The following is an 18,224-nucleotide window of genomic DNA, read 5'->3' on the forward strand; positions in this document are numbered from 1 at the left end:
CATACTACACCACCCCAGTTCCCTCAGCCTCCTTTTCTCCATACTACACAACCCCAGTTCCCTCAGCCTCCTTTTCTCCATACTACACCACCCCAGTTCCCTCAGCCTCCTTTTCTCCATACTACACCACCCCAGTTCCCTCAGCCTCCTTTTCTCCATACTACACAACCCCAGTTCCCTCAGCCTCCTTTTCTCCATACTACACCACCCCAGTTCCCTCAGCCTCCTTTTCTCCATACTACACAACCCCAGTTCCCTCAGCCTCCTTTTCTCCATACTACACCACCCCAGTTCCCTCAGCCTCCTTTTCTCCATACTACACCACCCCAGTTCCCTCAGCCTCCTTTTCTCCATACTACACCACCCCAGTTCCCTCAGCCTCCTTTTCTCCATACTACACAACCCCAGTTCCCTCAGCCTCCTTTTCTCCATACTACACAACCCCAGTTCCCTCAGCCTCCTTTTCTCCATACTACACCACCCCAGTTCCCTCAGCCTCCTTTTCTCCATACTACACAACCCCAGTTCCCTCAGCCTCCTTTTCTCCATACTACACCACCCCAGTTCCCTCAGCCTCCTTTTCTCCATACTACACAACCCCAGTTCCCTCAGCCTCCTTTTCTCCATACTACACCACCCCAGTTCCCTCAGCCTCCTTTTCTCCATACTACACCACCCCAGTTCCCTCAGCCTCCTTTTCTCCATACTACACCACCCCAGTTCCCTCAGCCTCCTTTTCTCCATACTACACCACCCCAGTTCCCTCAGCCTCCTTTTCTCCATACTACACCACCCCAGTTCCCTCAGCCTCCTTTTCTCCATACTACACCACCCCAGTTCCCTCAGCCTCCTTTTCTCCATACTACACAACCCCAGTTCCCTCAGCCTCCTTTTCTCCATACCAAACAACCCCAGTTCCCTCAGCCTCCTTTTCTCCATACTACACCACCCCAGTTCCCTCAGCCTCCTTTTCTCCATACTACACCACCCCAGTTCCCTCAGCCTCCTTTTCTCCATACCAAACAACCCCAGTCCCCTCAGCTGCTCCTCACCAGAACTGTTCCCCAGACCCTTCTCCAGCTCTGTTGCCCTTCTCTGGACCTCCTCCAGCACCTCAATGGGAGTGAGGGACCCAAAACTGGACCCAGCATTTCAGGTGTCTCTTCACCAGTGCCCAGTACAAGGGGACAGTCACATCCTGCTAACCACACCATTGCTGATCCAAGCCAGGCTGCCATTGGCCTTCTTGGCCACACTGCTGGCTCACGTTCAGTGGGCCATCCATCAACACCCCCAGGCTCTCCTCCATCAACAGCTCCCCATCCACTCCACCCCAAGGCTGTAACGTTGCATGGAGTTGTGGTGGTCCAAGTGCAGCACTCCACACCTGGCCTTGTTGAACTTCACCCTGTTAGCCTCAGCTCACCAGTCCAGCCTGGCCAGAGCCTTCCTGCCCTCCAGCAGATTGTCATGCTCACCCAAACTGGTGCCATCTGCAAACTTGTGAGTGCCTCGGTCCCCTCATCCAGATAAAGATGTTGAACAGAACTGGTCCCAGCACCCTGGGGAGCACCACTGGCTGCTGTCCACCAGCTGGAGTTAACTCCTTTCCTCACCACACTTTGGGCTCAGTCATCAGCTGTTGTTTTTACCCAACCATTGTGTGTGCCCATTCAAGCCATGAGCAGCCAGCCAGCTTCTCCAGGAGGATGCTGTGTCTTTATTTCTGCATTCCTGAGGGACACTAGAATTGGGGTTTTCACTGATCTCAGCTGCAATCTGAAGCAGCTTTTCTTGTCTAGAAGTCTGCTTAGGCAGACAAAAGTGATGCCATCATACTTCTCCCCCTCTGCTCAGCTCTGCTGAGACCCCACCTGGAGTACTGCATCCAGGTCTGGAGCCTCTATTCCAAGAGGGATCTGGAGATGCTGGAAGGTGTCCAGAGAAGGGCCACCAGGATGAGCAGAGGGCTGGAGCTCCTCTGCTATGAGGACAGACTGAGAGAGTTGGGGCTGTTCAGTCTGGAGAGGAGAAGGCTCTGAGGTGACCTTCTTGTGGCCTTCCAGGATCTGAAGGGGGCTCCAAGAAAGCTGGGGAGGGACTTTTTAGGCTGTCAGGGAGTGATAGGACTGGGGGGAATGGAATCAAGCTGGAAGTGGGGAGATTGAGAGTGGAGGTGAGGAAGAAGTTCTTCCCCAGGAGAGTGGTGAGAGCCTGGAATGGGTTGTGCAGGGAGGTGGTTGAGGCCCCAGCCCTGGAGGTGTTTGCAGCCAGGCTGGATGAGGCTCTGGCCAGCCTGCTGTAGTGTGAGGTGTCCCTGGGCATGGCAGGGGGGTTGGAACTGGATGAGCCTTGTGGTCCCTTCCAACCCTGACTGATTCTGGGATTTGATTCTATTCCTGAGTCTAAGAATGCCAAGCCTGCTGCTGGTGGAGCACTGGGGAGAGGTGACAAGCATCTGTACTCACCAGAAGGGGAGATGTGTCTCCAGGAAATGGAGGGCTCTGGCTTCCCCGTGGCCAGGCACACCAGCGTGACGTTGCTGCCTTCGTTCACCACGATGTCGCTCGAGATGCGAAATATCTTCGGGGAAACTGCAAGGAAAGAAGGAGGAGGTTGGAATGGAAAGGTCTTGCCTCAGAGAAGCCACCATGGAGTTGTAGAACCACATGGATTGGAAGAGAACTTTCAGATTGTCGAATCCAACCATTAACCAAGCACTGCTAGGTCACCATGGCACTACGTCTCCAGGGCTTTGAAACCCCTCCAGGGATGGGGACTCCACCACTGCCCTGGGCAGCCTGGGACTGGCTTGACTTGACTGTACTTAAGGGGAAGAAATTGTTCTTCATGTCTGACCTCCCATGGAGCAGCCTAAGGCCATTTCCTCTTGCTCTGTTGCTTGTTCCTTGGCAGCAGAGACCAACTCCCACCTGTCTCCAAACTTCTTATAGGGAACTGTAGAGAGCAATGAGGTCTCCCTTCAGCTTCCTCCTCTCCAGACTAAAAGAACCTCAGTTTCCAGTTTCTCACCAGCCCTGTTCTCCAGACCCTTTGCCAGCATTGTTGCCCTTCCCTGGTCCTGCTCCAGAACCTCAATGCCCTTCTTGGAGTGAGAAGCCCAAAACTGAACCCAGGAATCAAGTCGTGGCCTCAGTGCCTCTCTGCTCTGTGCTGAGGCCACATCTGGAATACTGTGTCCAGTTCTGGGCTTCTCAGTTCAGGAATGTCCTCAGGGAACTGCTTGAGAGAGTCCAGCACAGAGCCACAAAGATGATGAAGGCAGTGGAACATCTTCCTTATGAGGAGAGCCTGAGGGAGCTGAGGGCTCTGGAGCTTGGAGAGGAGGAGCCTGAGGGTGACCTCATTGCTATTGATAAAGATGTGCAGGGGGAGTGCCCAGAGGCTGGAGCCAGGCTCTGCTGGGTGATGCCCAATGCCAGCACAAGGGGCAGGTGTGGAAGCTGAGGCATAGGAAGTTCCATGGAAACAGGAGGAAAAACTTTAGTCACAGTGAGAGTGCTGGAGCCCTGGAGCAGGCAGCCCAGAGAGGTTGTGGAGTCTCCTTTTCTGGAGATATTCAAACCCCACCTAGATGTGTTCCTGTGTGACCTGCCCTGGGGTGACCCTGCTCTGGCAGAGGGGTTGGACTGGATGATCTCTGCAGGTCCCTTCCAACCTCTAACATTCTGTGATTCTGTGATTCTGTAATGACCCTTCCTTGGTGTTCTCCCTACCCTGAAAAGGGGTGTTGTCACCACAGTTGTCCCCCATCCCTCCACCCCAGCCCAAGTTCAATGTCAGTATCAACAGTCAGCACTGCAACAGGCTGCTCAGGGAAGTGGTGGAGTCACCACCCCTAGAGGTGTTCAAAACACATAGAATCATAGATCACAGAATCCTAGAATCAGTCAGGGTTGGAAGGGACCACAAGGATCATCCAGTTCCAACCCCCCTGCCATGCCCAGGGACACCTCACACTAGATCATGTGGACATGACACTTTGGGAAATGCTTTTATAGCCATGGTGGTGTTGGGTTGATGGATGAAGTCAATGATCTTGGAGGTCTTTTCCAACCCAAACAATTCTATGATTCTATGATCATGAACATTGCAGCCTGGCTCTGAAGACAACACTGGAAGCAATTGGAAAAATAAATCTAAAAATCTAAAAAAAATCCAAACAAAATGGAAGCAATGAAAAAATAAATCTACTTTCTAAGGAGAGCTGGTGAGGGATCCTTCTACCTGAACTGCAGAAATCCATCTGGGAGCAGGATGTGATGAATAATGGGGCACATGCAGCAGCTTTATTCACTCTACCATATTTTACAAAATATCTTCCTAAATCTGAGCTACTTATTTCTTTATCCTTCAAGAAGTGAATGTACTTCCAGAAAGTCAAGCCAAGGAATCAAATCAACTCCAAACACATCTTCTTGCAAGCCAAGGAATCAAATCAGCTCAAAACACTTCTTCTCCCAAGTAAATAGATACAACTGAGTGCTGCAGTATCTCTTTGGAACTGTGTGCAAATCCCTGCCAGGTTAAAAAAATTTTATGGTGCAATCTTTCCAATAGCATCAAACCTTTTCTTTGAGGGCCTGCACCTTTGAAGGTAGGGAACAGAGAGAAATTTGCTTGCCTTCTGGCATTGTGGAAGCACCACCACAGAGGGATTTCTCAGCCTGACACCTCATCATGCTCTTTATCCAGGGGGATTTTGATGCAACTCAGCACAGAGGAGGTGGCTGGAACCTGCTCTGCCCCCATGGTAGCAGCTGGGTGAGCAGTACAAATTAAAGCAACCTAAAGGATGCAAGGATGCTGAGGCCCTGTCCCTGGAGACATTTAAGATCAGACTTGACGTGGCCCTAGGCAGGCTGGTCTAGTTGGAGCTGACCCAGCTCGCTGGAGGGGGTTGGATATGATGGCCTTTGAGGGTCTTTTCCAACCTGATGCCACCTGTAAACCTGTGAATTCATGGAGTTTGAGGTGTCTCCTGGGGTTCAGGCTGTGCCAGGGAAGGTTTTAGGTTTAACTCAGACTCTTCCCTGCATCTGCCACCAGAAAATGGGTTGGTGGAATCATAGTATGGCTTAGGTTGGAAGAGACCTTAAAGATCAGGTACTGGAAGACTCTAAGGTCTCTTCAGAGCCTTCTCTTCTCCAGGCTGAACAGCCCCAACTCTCTCAGCCTGTCCCTACAGGGGAGGTTCTCCAGCCCTATGATCATCTTTGTGGCCTCCTCTGGACTCTCTGACAGATCCATGTTCTTCTTGCTGTTCAGTAGAGTGATTTAATTGGTGTCACTGATGAGAACAGATTAGGAACACAGTAACATCCATTTCACTGGGAAGAATGAGCTCATGGCATGCTCTGTGGCTGGTCCTTCAGCTCGGTGGCAGGAGGATCCATCAGAACAGCAGGATCATATAAATAATTGTAATCAAATCTGCCCCAATACAAACTACCTGAGAAGAGACACTGACAGCCCTGCCACAGGCAGTGGTCTCCAGCTGAAGTAACAAGATTTCATCCAGTTCACCCAGATGAGCACTATTTGTCTTCCAAGACAAAGATCAACAAGAACTACACTTTTTTCAGCTGCTTAATGCAACCATTGCCTGCACACTCCTCTGCCCTTCCTCATAAGGTTTTATTTCCTATTTCTCACTCAACTCCTTTCCAAGTATCCTCACAAAAAACAGCTTTTTTTAACCCAATTATCAGGCTCCCAGCCCTGTGTTTTCTCCTGGAGGTCCAGCTCTTTCTCTCTCCTCCTCCAGACAGATTTAGACTGGAATATGGGAAGAAATTCTTTCCAGTGAGGGTGGTGAGGCACTGGAACAGGTTGCCCAGGGAGGTTGTGGATGCCCTCTCCCTAGAGGTTTTCAAGGAGAGGTTGGATGAAGACTTGAGCAACCTGGGCTAGTGGGAGATTGTTTAGTCCGGAGAAGAGGAGAGTGAGGGGAGGCCTCATTGTTCACTGACAACATCTTTGTGGGTGCCATGGACAGAGGCATTGAGTGCACCCTCAGCAAGTCTGCTGCTGACACCAAGCTGTGTGGTGCAGCAGCCAGGCTGGAGGGAAGGGATCCATCCAGAGGGACCTGGACAGGCTGGAGAGCTGGGCACAAGCCAACCTCAGGAGGTTCAACAAGACCAAGGGCAGGGTCCTGCAGCTGGGTGGAGGCAATGCCAAGCAGAAATGCAGGCTGGGCAGGGACTGGCTGGAGAGCAGCCCTGAGGAGAGGGACTTGGGGGTGCTGGGGGATGAGAAGCTCAGCAGGAGCTGTCAGTGTGCACTTGCAGCCCAGAAAGCCAAGCAGAGCCTGGGCTGCATCAGGAGAAGTGTGGCCAGCAGGGCAAGGGAGGGGATTCTCCCCCTCTGCTCAGCTCTGCTGAGACCCCACCTGGAGTACTGCATTCAGGTCTGGAGCCTCTATTCCAAGAGGGATCTGGAGATGCTGGAAGGTGTCCAGAGAAGGGCCACCAGGATGAGCAGAGGGCTGGAGCTGCTCTGCTATGAGGACAGACTGAGAGAGTTGGGGCTGTTGAGTCTGGAGAAGAGAAGGCTCTGAGGTGACCTTCTTGTGGCCTTCCAGGATCTGAAGGGGGCTCCAAGAAAGCTGGGGAGGGACTTTTTAGGGTGTCAGGGAGTGACAGGACTGGGGGCAATGGAATCAAGCTGGAAGTGGGGAGATTGAGAGTGGAGGTGAGGAAGAAGTTCTTCCCCAGGAGAGTGGTGAGAGCCTGGAATGGGTTGTGCAGGGAGGTGGTTGAGGCCCCATCCCTGGAGGTGTTTGCAGCCAGGCTGGATGAGGCTCTGGCCAGCCTGCTGTAGTGTGAGGTGTCCCTGGGCTTGGCAGGGGGGTTGGAACTGGATGAGCCTTGTGCTCCCTTCCAACCCTGACTGATTCTAGGATGATTCTCTGATTCTCCACAACTCCCTTTAAGGAGGCTGGAGCCAGGTGAGGGGCAGTGCTAACCCATCTGAACATGTTCCTGTGTGACCTTCTCCAGGTGACCCTGCCTTGGCAGGGGGCTTGTGGTCCATGATCTCCAGAGCCCCCTTCCCACACGTACCATTCTATGATTCTCTGATTTGATGGGTTTTGGTATGCAGCTATTTTTTTTTTCTGCTATTTACTGACTATAGGAGTCATTAATCTGAGATGAGTAGAATCTGTGGAATTCATTAGTTACAACTCAAATTTATTAATTTTGAATCAAATTTAGTAATTATGACTAGAATTCACTAGTGATGACTAGAATCTATGTATGCACAACCACAATGGAATGTTAATATTTAATTAGAACAGAAAAAATGTTTGTTTTGGGTTTGTTCATCTTATGATCCCTCTAAAGAGTCTGATCCAGGAGCAAATTTAGCTTGTAAGATCTGCTGTGCTGAGCTTTGAGTGCAGATCAAATCTGCTCTTCCTTCCAACAACTACAGACTTCCACCCATCCCACAGGGCAACTCTGAAGGTCAGGAAGAAAATTAAACAGAGCAGCAAATAAACATTTATGCGGGGTATGGATTAAAGACATTCAGAAGGAACAAGAGAACAAGGAAGGATGAAAAATGAAATCAACCCCCAAGCAAAAGCACTTTTTGGCCATTGGATCCTTTGTTGGTGGTGGTGTTGAAATGGTTTTAAATGGCTTAGTTAGGACAAGGTTTATAGAGTGTAGAGATTAAATAGAGGAGGTGATCAAAACTCATCTTCTGCTTCATTTAGTTTTATCAAACTGCCTTACTCTGGGGACAGTAGGGTGAAGGGACAGGGTGAGGGAAGGACTTGGGGGTGCTGGTGGAGGAGAAGCTGAATGTGAGCCAGCAATGGGCACTTGCAGCCCAGAAGGCCAATGGCAACCTGGGCTCCATCAAAAGCAGTGTGGCCAGCAGATGGGGAGAGAGTTAGTGTCTGGGGATTCTCTGAGTTGTCCTGGGCATCCTGGCTTGTATTAGAAACACTGGAGCCAGCAGGAACAGGGAAGTGATCATCCCCCTGTCATCAGCACTGGTTGGCACCTTGAGTCCTGTGGTCAGTTCTGGACCCCTCAATACAAGAGGGACACTGAGGTGCTGGAGCCTGTCCAGAGAAGAGCAAGGAGGCTCATGAAGGGTCTGGAGCACATGGCCTATGATGAGTGCCTGGGGGAGCTGGGGTTGTTCAGTCTGGAGAAGAGGAGGCTGAGGGGAGACCTCATTGCTCTCTACAGCTACCTGAAGGAAGGTGGGAGGGAGGAGGGGGCAGCCTCTTCTCTTTGGTGTCAAGCATCAGGACTGGAGGAAATGGTTTCAAGCTGCAGCAGGGGAGGTTCAGGCTGGTTGTTAGGAAATATTTCTTCACAGAGAGGGTTCTCAAACATCAGAATGGTCAGCCCAAGGCAGCAGTGGAGTCTCCATCCCTGGAGGTGTTCAAGCAGAGTATGGAGTTGGTGCTTAGGGACACAGTTTAGTGTGGCTCCTTCAGTGCTGCGTTGGAGGTTGGATTGGATGAGCTTTGAGGTCTCTTCCAACTGGATGTATTCTGTGATTCTGTGTGACTCTGTGATTCCCTAAAAGGTTTCTGAAAATCATCCAATAACAGGAAAATTTCAGCATTTTCCGTTATTTCCTATCTCAAACTCTTCAACAGTCCTTGTGCTCTGCTTTAATAAGTCATTTATCAACATCATAGAAAAAAAAAAAAGCAGGGAATGGAAAAAAAAAAAAAAAAAGCAGGGAATGAGCTCAAAAAAGGTCTTTACTGAGTTGGTTTGCAGAGTTTTGTTTAAATATTTACCAAAGCTTGCATCCAGCTCAGCCTGGAACAAATAAATCAGCCTTATTGGACGTGCACAGCAATGGAGTGTGGCATGAGGGACGGTGGTGATGGTCCCTTGGGCTGGCCATAACAGAGAGGAACAAATTTGTTTCTGTTTCCAAAAGCAATTGAAACAAACAGCATGAAAATGAAGTTCAGACAAGGGCTGAAAACGAGCTGCTGCAGAGCCAAGTGTGCAGTCATCATGGAACCAGAGAACCATGGAATTGCCTGGGTTGGAAAAGACCTTTCAGGTCATCAAACTCAACCAATGGCCCAGCACTGCCAGATCACTGCTAAATAATGTCCCTCAGCATCACATCTACACAGTTTTGAAACCCCTCCTGGGATGGGGACTACACCACTACCATGGACAGCCTGAGCCAGCCTTTGAGAACCCTTTCAGTGAAGAAGTTTCTTCTAATGTCCAACCTAAACCTCCTCTGGTGTCACTTAAGGTTGTTTCCTCTTGTTCTATCACTTGTTCCTTGGGAGAAGAGACCAACCCCCACTTCACTCCAACCTCCTTCCAGGGAATTGAAGAGAGCAATGAAGTCTCCCCTCAGATTGCTCTCATCCAGGCTGATCAACCCCAGTTCCCTCATCTGCTCCTCATCAGACCTGCTTCCAGACCCTTCAGCAGATCCATTGCCCTTCTCTGGACCTGCTCCCACACCTCAATATCCTTGGAGTTAAGGATCCAGAACTGAACCCAGGATCTGAGGTGCAGCCTCACCAGTGCTGAGCACAGGGTGATCACAATCCCTGTCCTGGTTTTAGTGGTCACACTGTTGCTTCACCAGAAGGATCTGTAGATGGTCACACTGCCCAGTTCTGGGAGCCCCTGTTCAAGAGAGACAGAGATCTACCGGAAAGACTCTGGTGGAGGCTCCAAAGATGCTGAGGGGCCTGGAGCATCTCTGTGAGGAGGAAAGGCTGAGAGACTTGGGGCTGGTGAGCCTGCAGAAGAGCAGCCCCAGAGGGGATCTGAGCAATGCTCAGCAAGAGCTGAAGGACCTGTGGAAAGCAAGAGCTAAAGGACCTGTGGAAATCAAGAGGATGGGGCCAGACTCTTCTCAGTGGTGCCCAGACTGGGCACAAACTGGAACCCAGGAGGTTATGCCTGAACAGGAGGAGAAAATTCTTTGTTGTGAGGGTGCTGGAGCCCTGTAGCAGGCTGCCCAGAGAGGTTGTGGAGTCTCCTTCCCTGCAGAGCATCCAAACCCTTCTGGCCATTGTGATCCAGGTCAAGCTGCTGTGGCTGGCCCTGCTGTCACAGAGGGGTTGGACTGGATGATCTCTAGAGGTCCCTTCTGACTCCTACAATCTGTGAGCTTGTGAGTCTGTGTGATTTCATCAGGGGGTTGCCCTCAGCTCTATGTCTGAACCCAAAAAGGCTGGAATGGCAAGGGGAGAGACCTTCATATCCTTAGTTATCTGCTGTGGATATGCCCAAAATCCAGGTGGAACATTGATTCCTCTCTGCAGACAGAGTCACCTCTTGCTTTCCTTTCCTAATATGCAGATTGCTTTCATTAGCTTGCAGAATATCTAGAAATCACTAACATGACATAAGAAATAGATTCTTGCTCCTCTATTTTATGGCTTGGACATAATAATTAGTTTTTATGACAAATACAGAGAATAATTAAAATGTGCTCATGAGGGTGATTACAGCCAGTGAGGAACTCCATTCCCCACTAATTGAGAAGCTGTATGACTTCTCACTTGGCAATCATCATCTCTTCCAGCATCTGGAAAATCTTCCATGTGACAAATGGCTCTGTTCTCCAAGAGTTTTACTCCAAGAGTAAAATGTCTTTCTCCAAGAGACGTTTTAGCATGTGTCATTCCATGAAGATTTCTTGGCAGAAGCTCCTATTTTTACATAATCCCAGAATCCCAGCGTGGTGGGATTGGAAGGGACATCTGGAGATCATCCAGTCCAACCCCCTGCTAAAGCATGGGTCACCCACAGCAGCTTGCCCAGGATCACAATATGCAGAAGGGTTTGGGATCTCAGCAAAGGAAACTCCACAACCTCTCTGGGCAGCCTGCTCCAGACCTCCAGCACCCTCACAACAAATAAGTTTCTCCTCCTGTTCAAATGGAACCTCCTGGGTTCCAGTTTGTGCCCACTGTCCCTTGTCCTGTCCCTGGGCACCACTGAGAAGAGTCTGGTCTCATCCTCTTGCTCCCCACAGGTCCTTCAGCTCTTGCTGAGCATTGCTCAGCTCCCCTCTGGGGCTGCTCTTCTCCAGGCTCACCAGCCCCAGGGCTCTCAGCCTTTCCTCCTCACAGAGATGCTCCAGGCCCCTCAGCATCTTTGCAACCTCCACCAGACTCTCTCCAGCAGATCTCTGTTTCTCTTGAACCAGGGCTCCCAGAAATGGGCAGTGTGACCATCTACAGATCCTTCTAGTGGAACTGATGGACTCTCTCCAGCAGTTCCCTGTCTCAATTAGGAAGCCCAGAACTTGACCCAGGACTTCAGATGATGGCCCAGCTAGGGCAGATAGGGGGAGAGGAGAACCTCCCTTGACCCCTTGGGCATACTGTTCTTTATGAACCCAGGAGACCATTTGCCTTCTCAGCCATGAGGGCACATTCTTGGCTCATAGTGAACTTCTCCACCAGTACCCCCAGGTCCTTTTCTGTGGAGCTGCTTTGCACCATGTCACCCCCTCTCTTGTACTGCTGCAGGGTGGTGTTCCTCCCCAGGTGAAGAACCTTTGACTTGCCCTGGTTGAAATTCATGAGGATCCTTTCCAGCCTGGCCAAGCTCTAGTCCTATTTCCTATTCTTTTTTTCTTTTCCTCTTACCTTTTTATTCAGAAGGAGAAAAAAGATTTTGTAGTAAACAACCACACAGAACCACAGCACTCAACTGTTGTGGGGGAGGAAGGGAAACAAAAGGAAAAAACAAAACAAAACAAAAACAAAAAAGGAAAAAAACCCGAAGTGTTAAAGAAAAGGAAGTTTTAATGAAAAAAAAAACCTTAAATCACCAAATCCCAGGTTGAGATGTGGTTGCTGGGAAGAATAAGACATCAGGGGATTGAGTCCGTCATCAGTAAATTTGTAGATGACACCAAGTTGGGGGCAGCTGTTGGTCTGTTAGAGGGCAGAAGGGCTCTGCAGAGGGACCTTGCCAGGCTGCACAGATGGGCAGAGTCCAACAGGATGGCATTCAACAAGTCCAAGTGCTGGGTGCTGCACTTTGGCCACAACAACCCCATGCAGAGCTACAGGCTGGGGTCAGAGTGGCTGGAGAGCAGCCAGGCAGAGAGGGACCTGGGGGTACTGGTTGACAGCAGCTGAACAGGAGCCAGCAGTGTGCCCAGGTGGCCAAGAGAGCCAATGGCATCCTGGCCTGCATCAGGAATAGTGTGGCCAGCAGGAGCAGGGAGGTCATTGTACCCCTGTACACAGCACTGGTTAGGCCACACCTTGAGTCCTGTGTCCAGTTCTGGGCTTCTCAATTTCAGAAGGACATTGAGAGACTTGAACATGTCCAGAGAAGGGCAACAAGGCTGGGGAGGGGTCTGGAACACAAACCCTGTGAGGAGAGGCTGAGGGAGCTGGGGGTGTTTAGCCTGGAGAAGAGAAGGCTCAGGGGAGACCTCATTGCTGTCTACAACCACCTGAGGGGAGGTTGTAGCCAGGAGGGGGTTGGTCTCTACTCCCAGGCAACCAGCAGCAGAACAAGAGGACACAGTCTCAAGCTGTGCCAGGGGAGGTTTAGGCTGGAGGTGAGGAGAAAGTTCTTCACAGAGAGAGTTGTTAGAGGTTGGAATGTGCTGCCCAGGGAGGTGGTGGAGTCACCATCCCTGGAGATGTTCAAGAGGGGATTGGATGTGGCACTTGGTGCCATGGTTTAGTGATCATGAGGTCTTGGGTGACAGGTTGGACTCGATGATCCTTGAGGTCTCTTCCAACCTTATGGATTCTGTGATTCTGTGATTCTGTCATCTGCCATTGGAATGTGATGCCCAGGGAGGTGGTGGAGTCACTATCCCTGGAGGTGTTCAAACAGGATTGGATGTGGCACTTAAAGCCATGGTTTGGTTAGTCATGAGGTGCTGGGGGATGGGTTGGACTTGATCTGAGGTTTTTTCCAACCTTGTTGATGCTATGACTCTATGATTTGAACCTTCTGTGAGTGAGAAGAGGGGACTGCCTTAGCAGCTAGCAGGGTCCTCAGTGGGCCAGCCCACCATCTGTAGAACCCATCAATAACCACCAGCAAGCACGGAGGAAGTCACAACACTGCCAACTGCAAAGCGCTGCGGCGGCTGCGAGGTGCATTAATTAGCAGAAACAGATGTAATTTATTTCCAGGAGATTACACTGGCTGAGGTCCCACCCAGCAGCCAACCCTGCTAATCCAGCACCCCTGGCTAATTAGCCAACAAGTTATCTGCATGTGCTGGAGAAGTTTCATCCCTTCCTCCTGGCCCAGCTCTAAGCCATCCTGTTTAAAGCCACCAGTAGGATATCGAGCCATAGATTGGTAGGGACCCCTGAAGGTCATCCACTCCCACCCCACTGCCAAAGCAGGATCATAGAACCATAGATTCATAGAATCAATCAGGTTGGAAGAGACCTCAGAGATCACCCAGTCCAATCTATCACCCAGCCCTAAGCAATCAACCAGACCCTGGCACCAAGTGCCTCACCCAGGCTTCTCTTGAACATCTCCAGGGATGGTGACTCCACCACCTCCCTGGGCAGCACATTCCAATGGGCAATCTCTCTCTCTGTGAAGAACTTCCTCCTAACATCCAGCCTGGACCTCCCCTGGCACAGCTTGAGACTGTGTCCTCTTGTTCTGCTGCTGGTTGCCTGGGAGCAGAGACCAGCCCCCTCCTGGCTCCAACCTCCCCTCAGGTAGTTGTAGACAGCAATGAGGTCTCTCCTCAGCCTCCTCTTCTCCAGGCTAAACACCCCCAGCTCCCTCAGCCTCTCCTCACAGGGTTTGTGTTCCAGACCCCTCCCCAGCTTCCTTGCCCTTCTCTGGACACCTTCCAGTCCCTCAACATCTCTCTTGAATTGAGGAGCCCAGAACTGGACACAGCACTCAAGGTGTGTCCTGAGCAGTGCTGAGCACAGGGCAGAATAACCTCCCTTGTCCTGCTGGCCACACTATTGCTGATCCAGGCCAGGATGCCATTGGCTCTCCTGGCCCCCTGGGCACACTGCTGGCTCCTGTTCAGCTCCTATCACCCAGCACCCTCAGGTCCCTCTCTGCCTGGCTGCTCTCCAGCCACTCTGTCCCCAGCCTGAAGGTCATCCACTCCACCCCCACTTCCAAAGCAGGGTCACCTAGGGAAGGTCATACAGGAACACATCCTGACAGCTCTTGAAAGTCTTCAGAGAAGAAGACTCTCCAGCACCCTCACACCCAACGAGTTTCTCCTGTTCCAATCAAACCTCCTGGGTTCCAGTTTGTGCCCTTTGCCCCTTGTCCTGTCCCTGGGCACCACTGAGAGGAGTCTAGGCTCATCCTCTTGCCCCCCACAGGTCCTTCAGCTCTTGCTGAGCATTGAGCAGATCCCCTCTGGGGCTGCTCTTCTCCAGGCTCAACCACCCCAGCTCCCTCAACCTCTCCCCATAGGGCTTGTGCTCCAGACCTCTCAGGCTTTCCTCCTCACAGAGATGCTCTTGCCATAAATCAAACACTTCATATGCTCCAAGAACCAAAAAAAAATCTTTTTCACTGTTTCAAAACAGCCTTCCTTTTACCAAATCGTTCAATTATTTATAACCATATAGATCCCTCTCCATCCTCAGGGCTGTGAACAATTTTGATCCCCTAAACATAAATTCAGGATGTGGTTTAGTAGCCATGGTGGTGTTAGGTTGATGATTGGACTTGATGGTCTTAGAGGTCTTTTTCCAACCCAAACAATTCTATAATTCTATGAATTACTGCTTTTTAAGCAGCTTCGTTTAAAGTTAAACCAGCTGTAAACATCATAAACTGTGGGGTTTTTTTTCTCCTACAATATAATTTTATAGCCCACATAGGATCTAGCAGAAAAAATTGTGGATTTAGAGTTGTATAATCATTTGTCAACTCTGAGCAAGCCTTCCTTGCTCCACTTTTCTATACTTTTTTTTCCCCTTTTTTTTCCCCCCAAACTGCCTTAGTTGTCACACAAGACATTTTATGCTGCCAAATCTAGAGTTCTGGCATCAGGGTTGGGTCCTCCCAGGAAAGAGAAGGATGGAGAGATTGGAGCAAGTCCAAAATGAGAGGAAACATTCTCAGCTTGTATCAGGGGAGGTTGAGGTTGGGCATGAGGAACAATTTCTTCCCCTTTAGGGTTGTCAAGGCCTGGTCCAGGCTGCCCAGGACAGTGGTGGAGGACCCATCCCTGGATAAATTTCAAAGCCACATAGATGTGGTGCTGAGGGACATGGCTCAGTGGTGACCTGGCAGTGCTGGGCTAAGGGTTGGACTCAGTGATCTTAAAGGTCTCTTCCAACCAAAATGGTTCTGTGATTCTGTGAAGGACACATCCCAGGCAAGAGCAGCCACTGCTTGGTAAGATTGCTGTGGGAATCCTGCAAGGTCCAGCTGAATATCTTGTCAAGCAGGAGATGAGCAAGAGTAAACCAACAGCAGAGAATTACATTTGTATGCAGTCTGCTGAATTTGAAATGAGTTTCAAATTGCTGCTTTTTCCAGGGTCTCAGGTTTCAGAGAGGAAACCCTTCATGGATGAAGGCCCATCCCAAATTCCCACTTTGAGGCAAGGGTGAATAAGGTTTCTCTTTGGGAAGGAAATCCTAGAAAGCCAGGACAAGCTACAGAAAACTTGGAAGTAACAGAAAAAAAATTCCAGTTGAGAATTTTTGAAGCCATGTTCCTTTGCAGAACCTGTTCCTTGTCCATGTGCCCAGCAGCATTCATTGTATGTCTCCTAAACCCCAACCTGTATGGATTGTAACACCAATGCCAGTCCTGACCCTTCAAATCTCCATCTCCTTAGGGGTGCTGGTAGGAGTCAGTGGAAGGAAGAGAATGAGTCTGCATGTTCTGGAGCATGTCAGACATGCATTGGCAGCTCATGGATTACTAACCTTGATGAAGAAGGACATGGACCTGGTGGAGAGGGTCCCAGAAAGAGGACCACAAAAGGGCTGGAGCATTTCTGCTGTGAGGTCAGGCTGAGAGTGTTGGGGTTGTTCAGCCTGGAGAGGAGAAAGCTCCAGGAGACCTTCTTGTGGCCTTTCAGCATTTGAAGGGGGCCTACAAGAAATCCAGGGAAGGACTTTTTACAGGGCCTTGGAGCACTAGGACAAGAGGCAATGATTTGAAACTGGAGCAGAAGAATTTTAAGTTGGACATTAAGAAGAAGGTCTTCAATATTTAGGGTGGTGGAACATGGGAACAGGTTGCCAAGGGAGTTGGTGGTGGCCCCATCCCTGATGACAGTCAAGAAGACACTTGATGGGACTTGGTGGGGCTCTGGTGATGTACCTGGGGATGTCCCTGTTTACTGAAAGGGGGTTGAACAAGCTGACCTCTAGAGGACCCCTTCCAAGCAGTGCATTCTATGATCCTGTGATTGTGTGGGTCTATGATTCTGTGGAATATATGACCTGACATCATGAGGTGGCCCCATGGCATGAAAGAACATCAGAAGTCCAAGCTCTTCCACCCTACCTCTACCTACCATGACTAATGCAAGCATTTATGATGAAAATTGAGGGCAACCATGTGGATGACTTTCCATGCAGCACCATTTTATGTCCAGCAGGTGCTCCCCTGGTGTAATAATATCATAGAATCTAAGAACTGGGTATCCTGGGCTGGATCAGGAAAGCTGTGTCCAGCAGGGCTAGGGAAGTTCTTCTCCCTCTCTACTCTGCCCTGCTGAGACCACCCCTGCAATCCTGTGTCCAGTTTGGGGCTCCCCAGTTCCAGAGAGACAGAGACCTGCTGGAGAGAATCCAGGGGAGAGCCAGGAGGATGCTTAGGGGACTTGAGCATCTCCCCTGGGAAGAGAGCCTGAGAGCCCTGGGGCTGTTTAGTGTGGAGAAGAGAAGGCTGAGAGGGGATCTGATCAATGTCTCTCAATGTGTGAGGAGTGGGTGTCAAGGGGAGGGGGCCAGGCTCTTTTGGGTGGGTCACAGGGGGAGGACAAGGAACAATGGGTTCAAAGTTGAACAGAGAAGATTTCAGCTCAGCTGAACCTGAGGAGAAACTTCTTTGCAGTGAGGGTGCCAGAGCCCTGGAGCAGGCTGCCCAGGGGGGTTGTGGAGTCTCCTTCTCTGGAGCCTTTCCAACCCCCCCTGGCTGCATTCCTGTGCAGACTACCCTAAGTGCTGCTGCTCTGGCAGGGGGGTTGGACCTGATGACCTCTGGAGGTCCCTTCCAACCTCTGTGATACTGTGAGACTGTGAACTGCTTCAGTTGGAAGAGACCTCCAAGATCATGTAGTCAAACCATCAACCCAACATCAGTGCCATGTCCACACATTTCTTGAACACCTCCGGGATGGTGACTCCACCACCTCCCTTGGCAACCTATTCCAATGCCTGAGCAGTCTCATGAGAGTCACCATGAGAGTGGTGAGAGCCTGGAATGGGTTGTGCAGGGAGGTGGTTGAGGCCCCATCCCTGGAGGTGTTTGCAGCCAGGCTGGATGAGGCTCTGGCCAGCCTGCTGTAGTGTGAGGTGTCCCTGCCCATGGCAGGGGGGTTGGAACTGGATGATCCTTGTGGTCCCTTCCAACCCTGACTGATTCTAGGATTCTATGAAACAGAAATTGTCCAACCTAGACCTTCCCTAGGACACCTTGAGGCCAATTCCTCTTGTTCCTTGTGGGAAGAGATCAACTCCCACCTCACTCCAACCTCCTTTCAGGGAGTTGTAGATTGCCAGAAGGTGTCCCCACAGCCTTCTTTTTCCCAGACTAAACAACCCCAGTTCCCTGCTTTTCACCAGACCTATTCTCCAGACCCTTCACCAGCTTTGTTGCTCTTCTCTGGCCCTCTTCCAGAGAAGCAAAATATATGTGAAAAGTTACATCCAGGTTTTGGGGTTTTTGTGTTATTTTTTTCCATGTTGGATAAAGTAAAATAATCAGATGAGTCCAATCTTGAGTGAGTTGTAAAATATCCCCCAAACAGATACGATTCTTAGGGTGCAGTTAATGCAGTTTTCAGATCAGCAAATAATCTAAAGAAGGAGAGGAGGACCTGTGCTGGTGTGGCCCAAATCCTCATTCAGGTGGCAATCAGTCCCCAGCTGTGAAATGTAAGAATAGTTTCTTTCTTTTTTTTTTTTTTTTTTTTTTTTTTTTTTTTCTGCTTGCATTTACATGATTAGTTGCTTCACAGAGCTTTGATTGAAGAGTGTTGCCTGAAGGTCCCCCACCTCCTATTAAACACAC

General features: G+C 50.3%; 1 protein-coding gene across 2 annotated transcripts in view; it reads right to left on the reverse strand.

Annotated features, from left to right (window-relative positions):
* Nucleotides 1-18,224, reverse strand: part of NEGR1 (neuronal growth regulator 1) — a 270,314-nt gene that overhangs the window by 87,628 nt on the left and 164,462 nt on the right. For both annotated transcript variants that reach the window (XM_054383953.1, XM_054383952.1), the window contains exon 3: nucleotides 2,469-2,594. In XM_054383953.1, the coding sequence (XP_054239928.1) occupies nucleotides 2,469-2,594 (126 nt within the window). The remainder of the gene's footprint in view (nucleotides 1-2,468; nucleotides 2,595-18,224) is intronic.

Source organism: Indicator indicator, chromosome 10, assembly GCF_027791375.1.
Source record: "Indicator indicator isolate 239-I01 chromosome 10, UM_Iind_1.1, whole genome shotgun sequence".
Taxonomy (NCBI): domain Eukaryota; kingdom Metazoa; phylum Chordata; class Aves; order Piciformes; family Indicatoridae; genus Indicator; species Indicator indicator.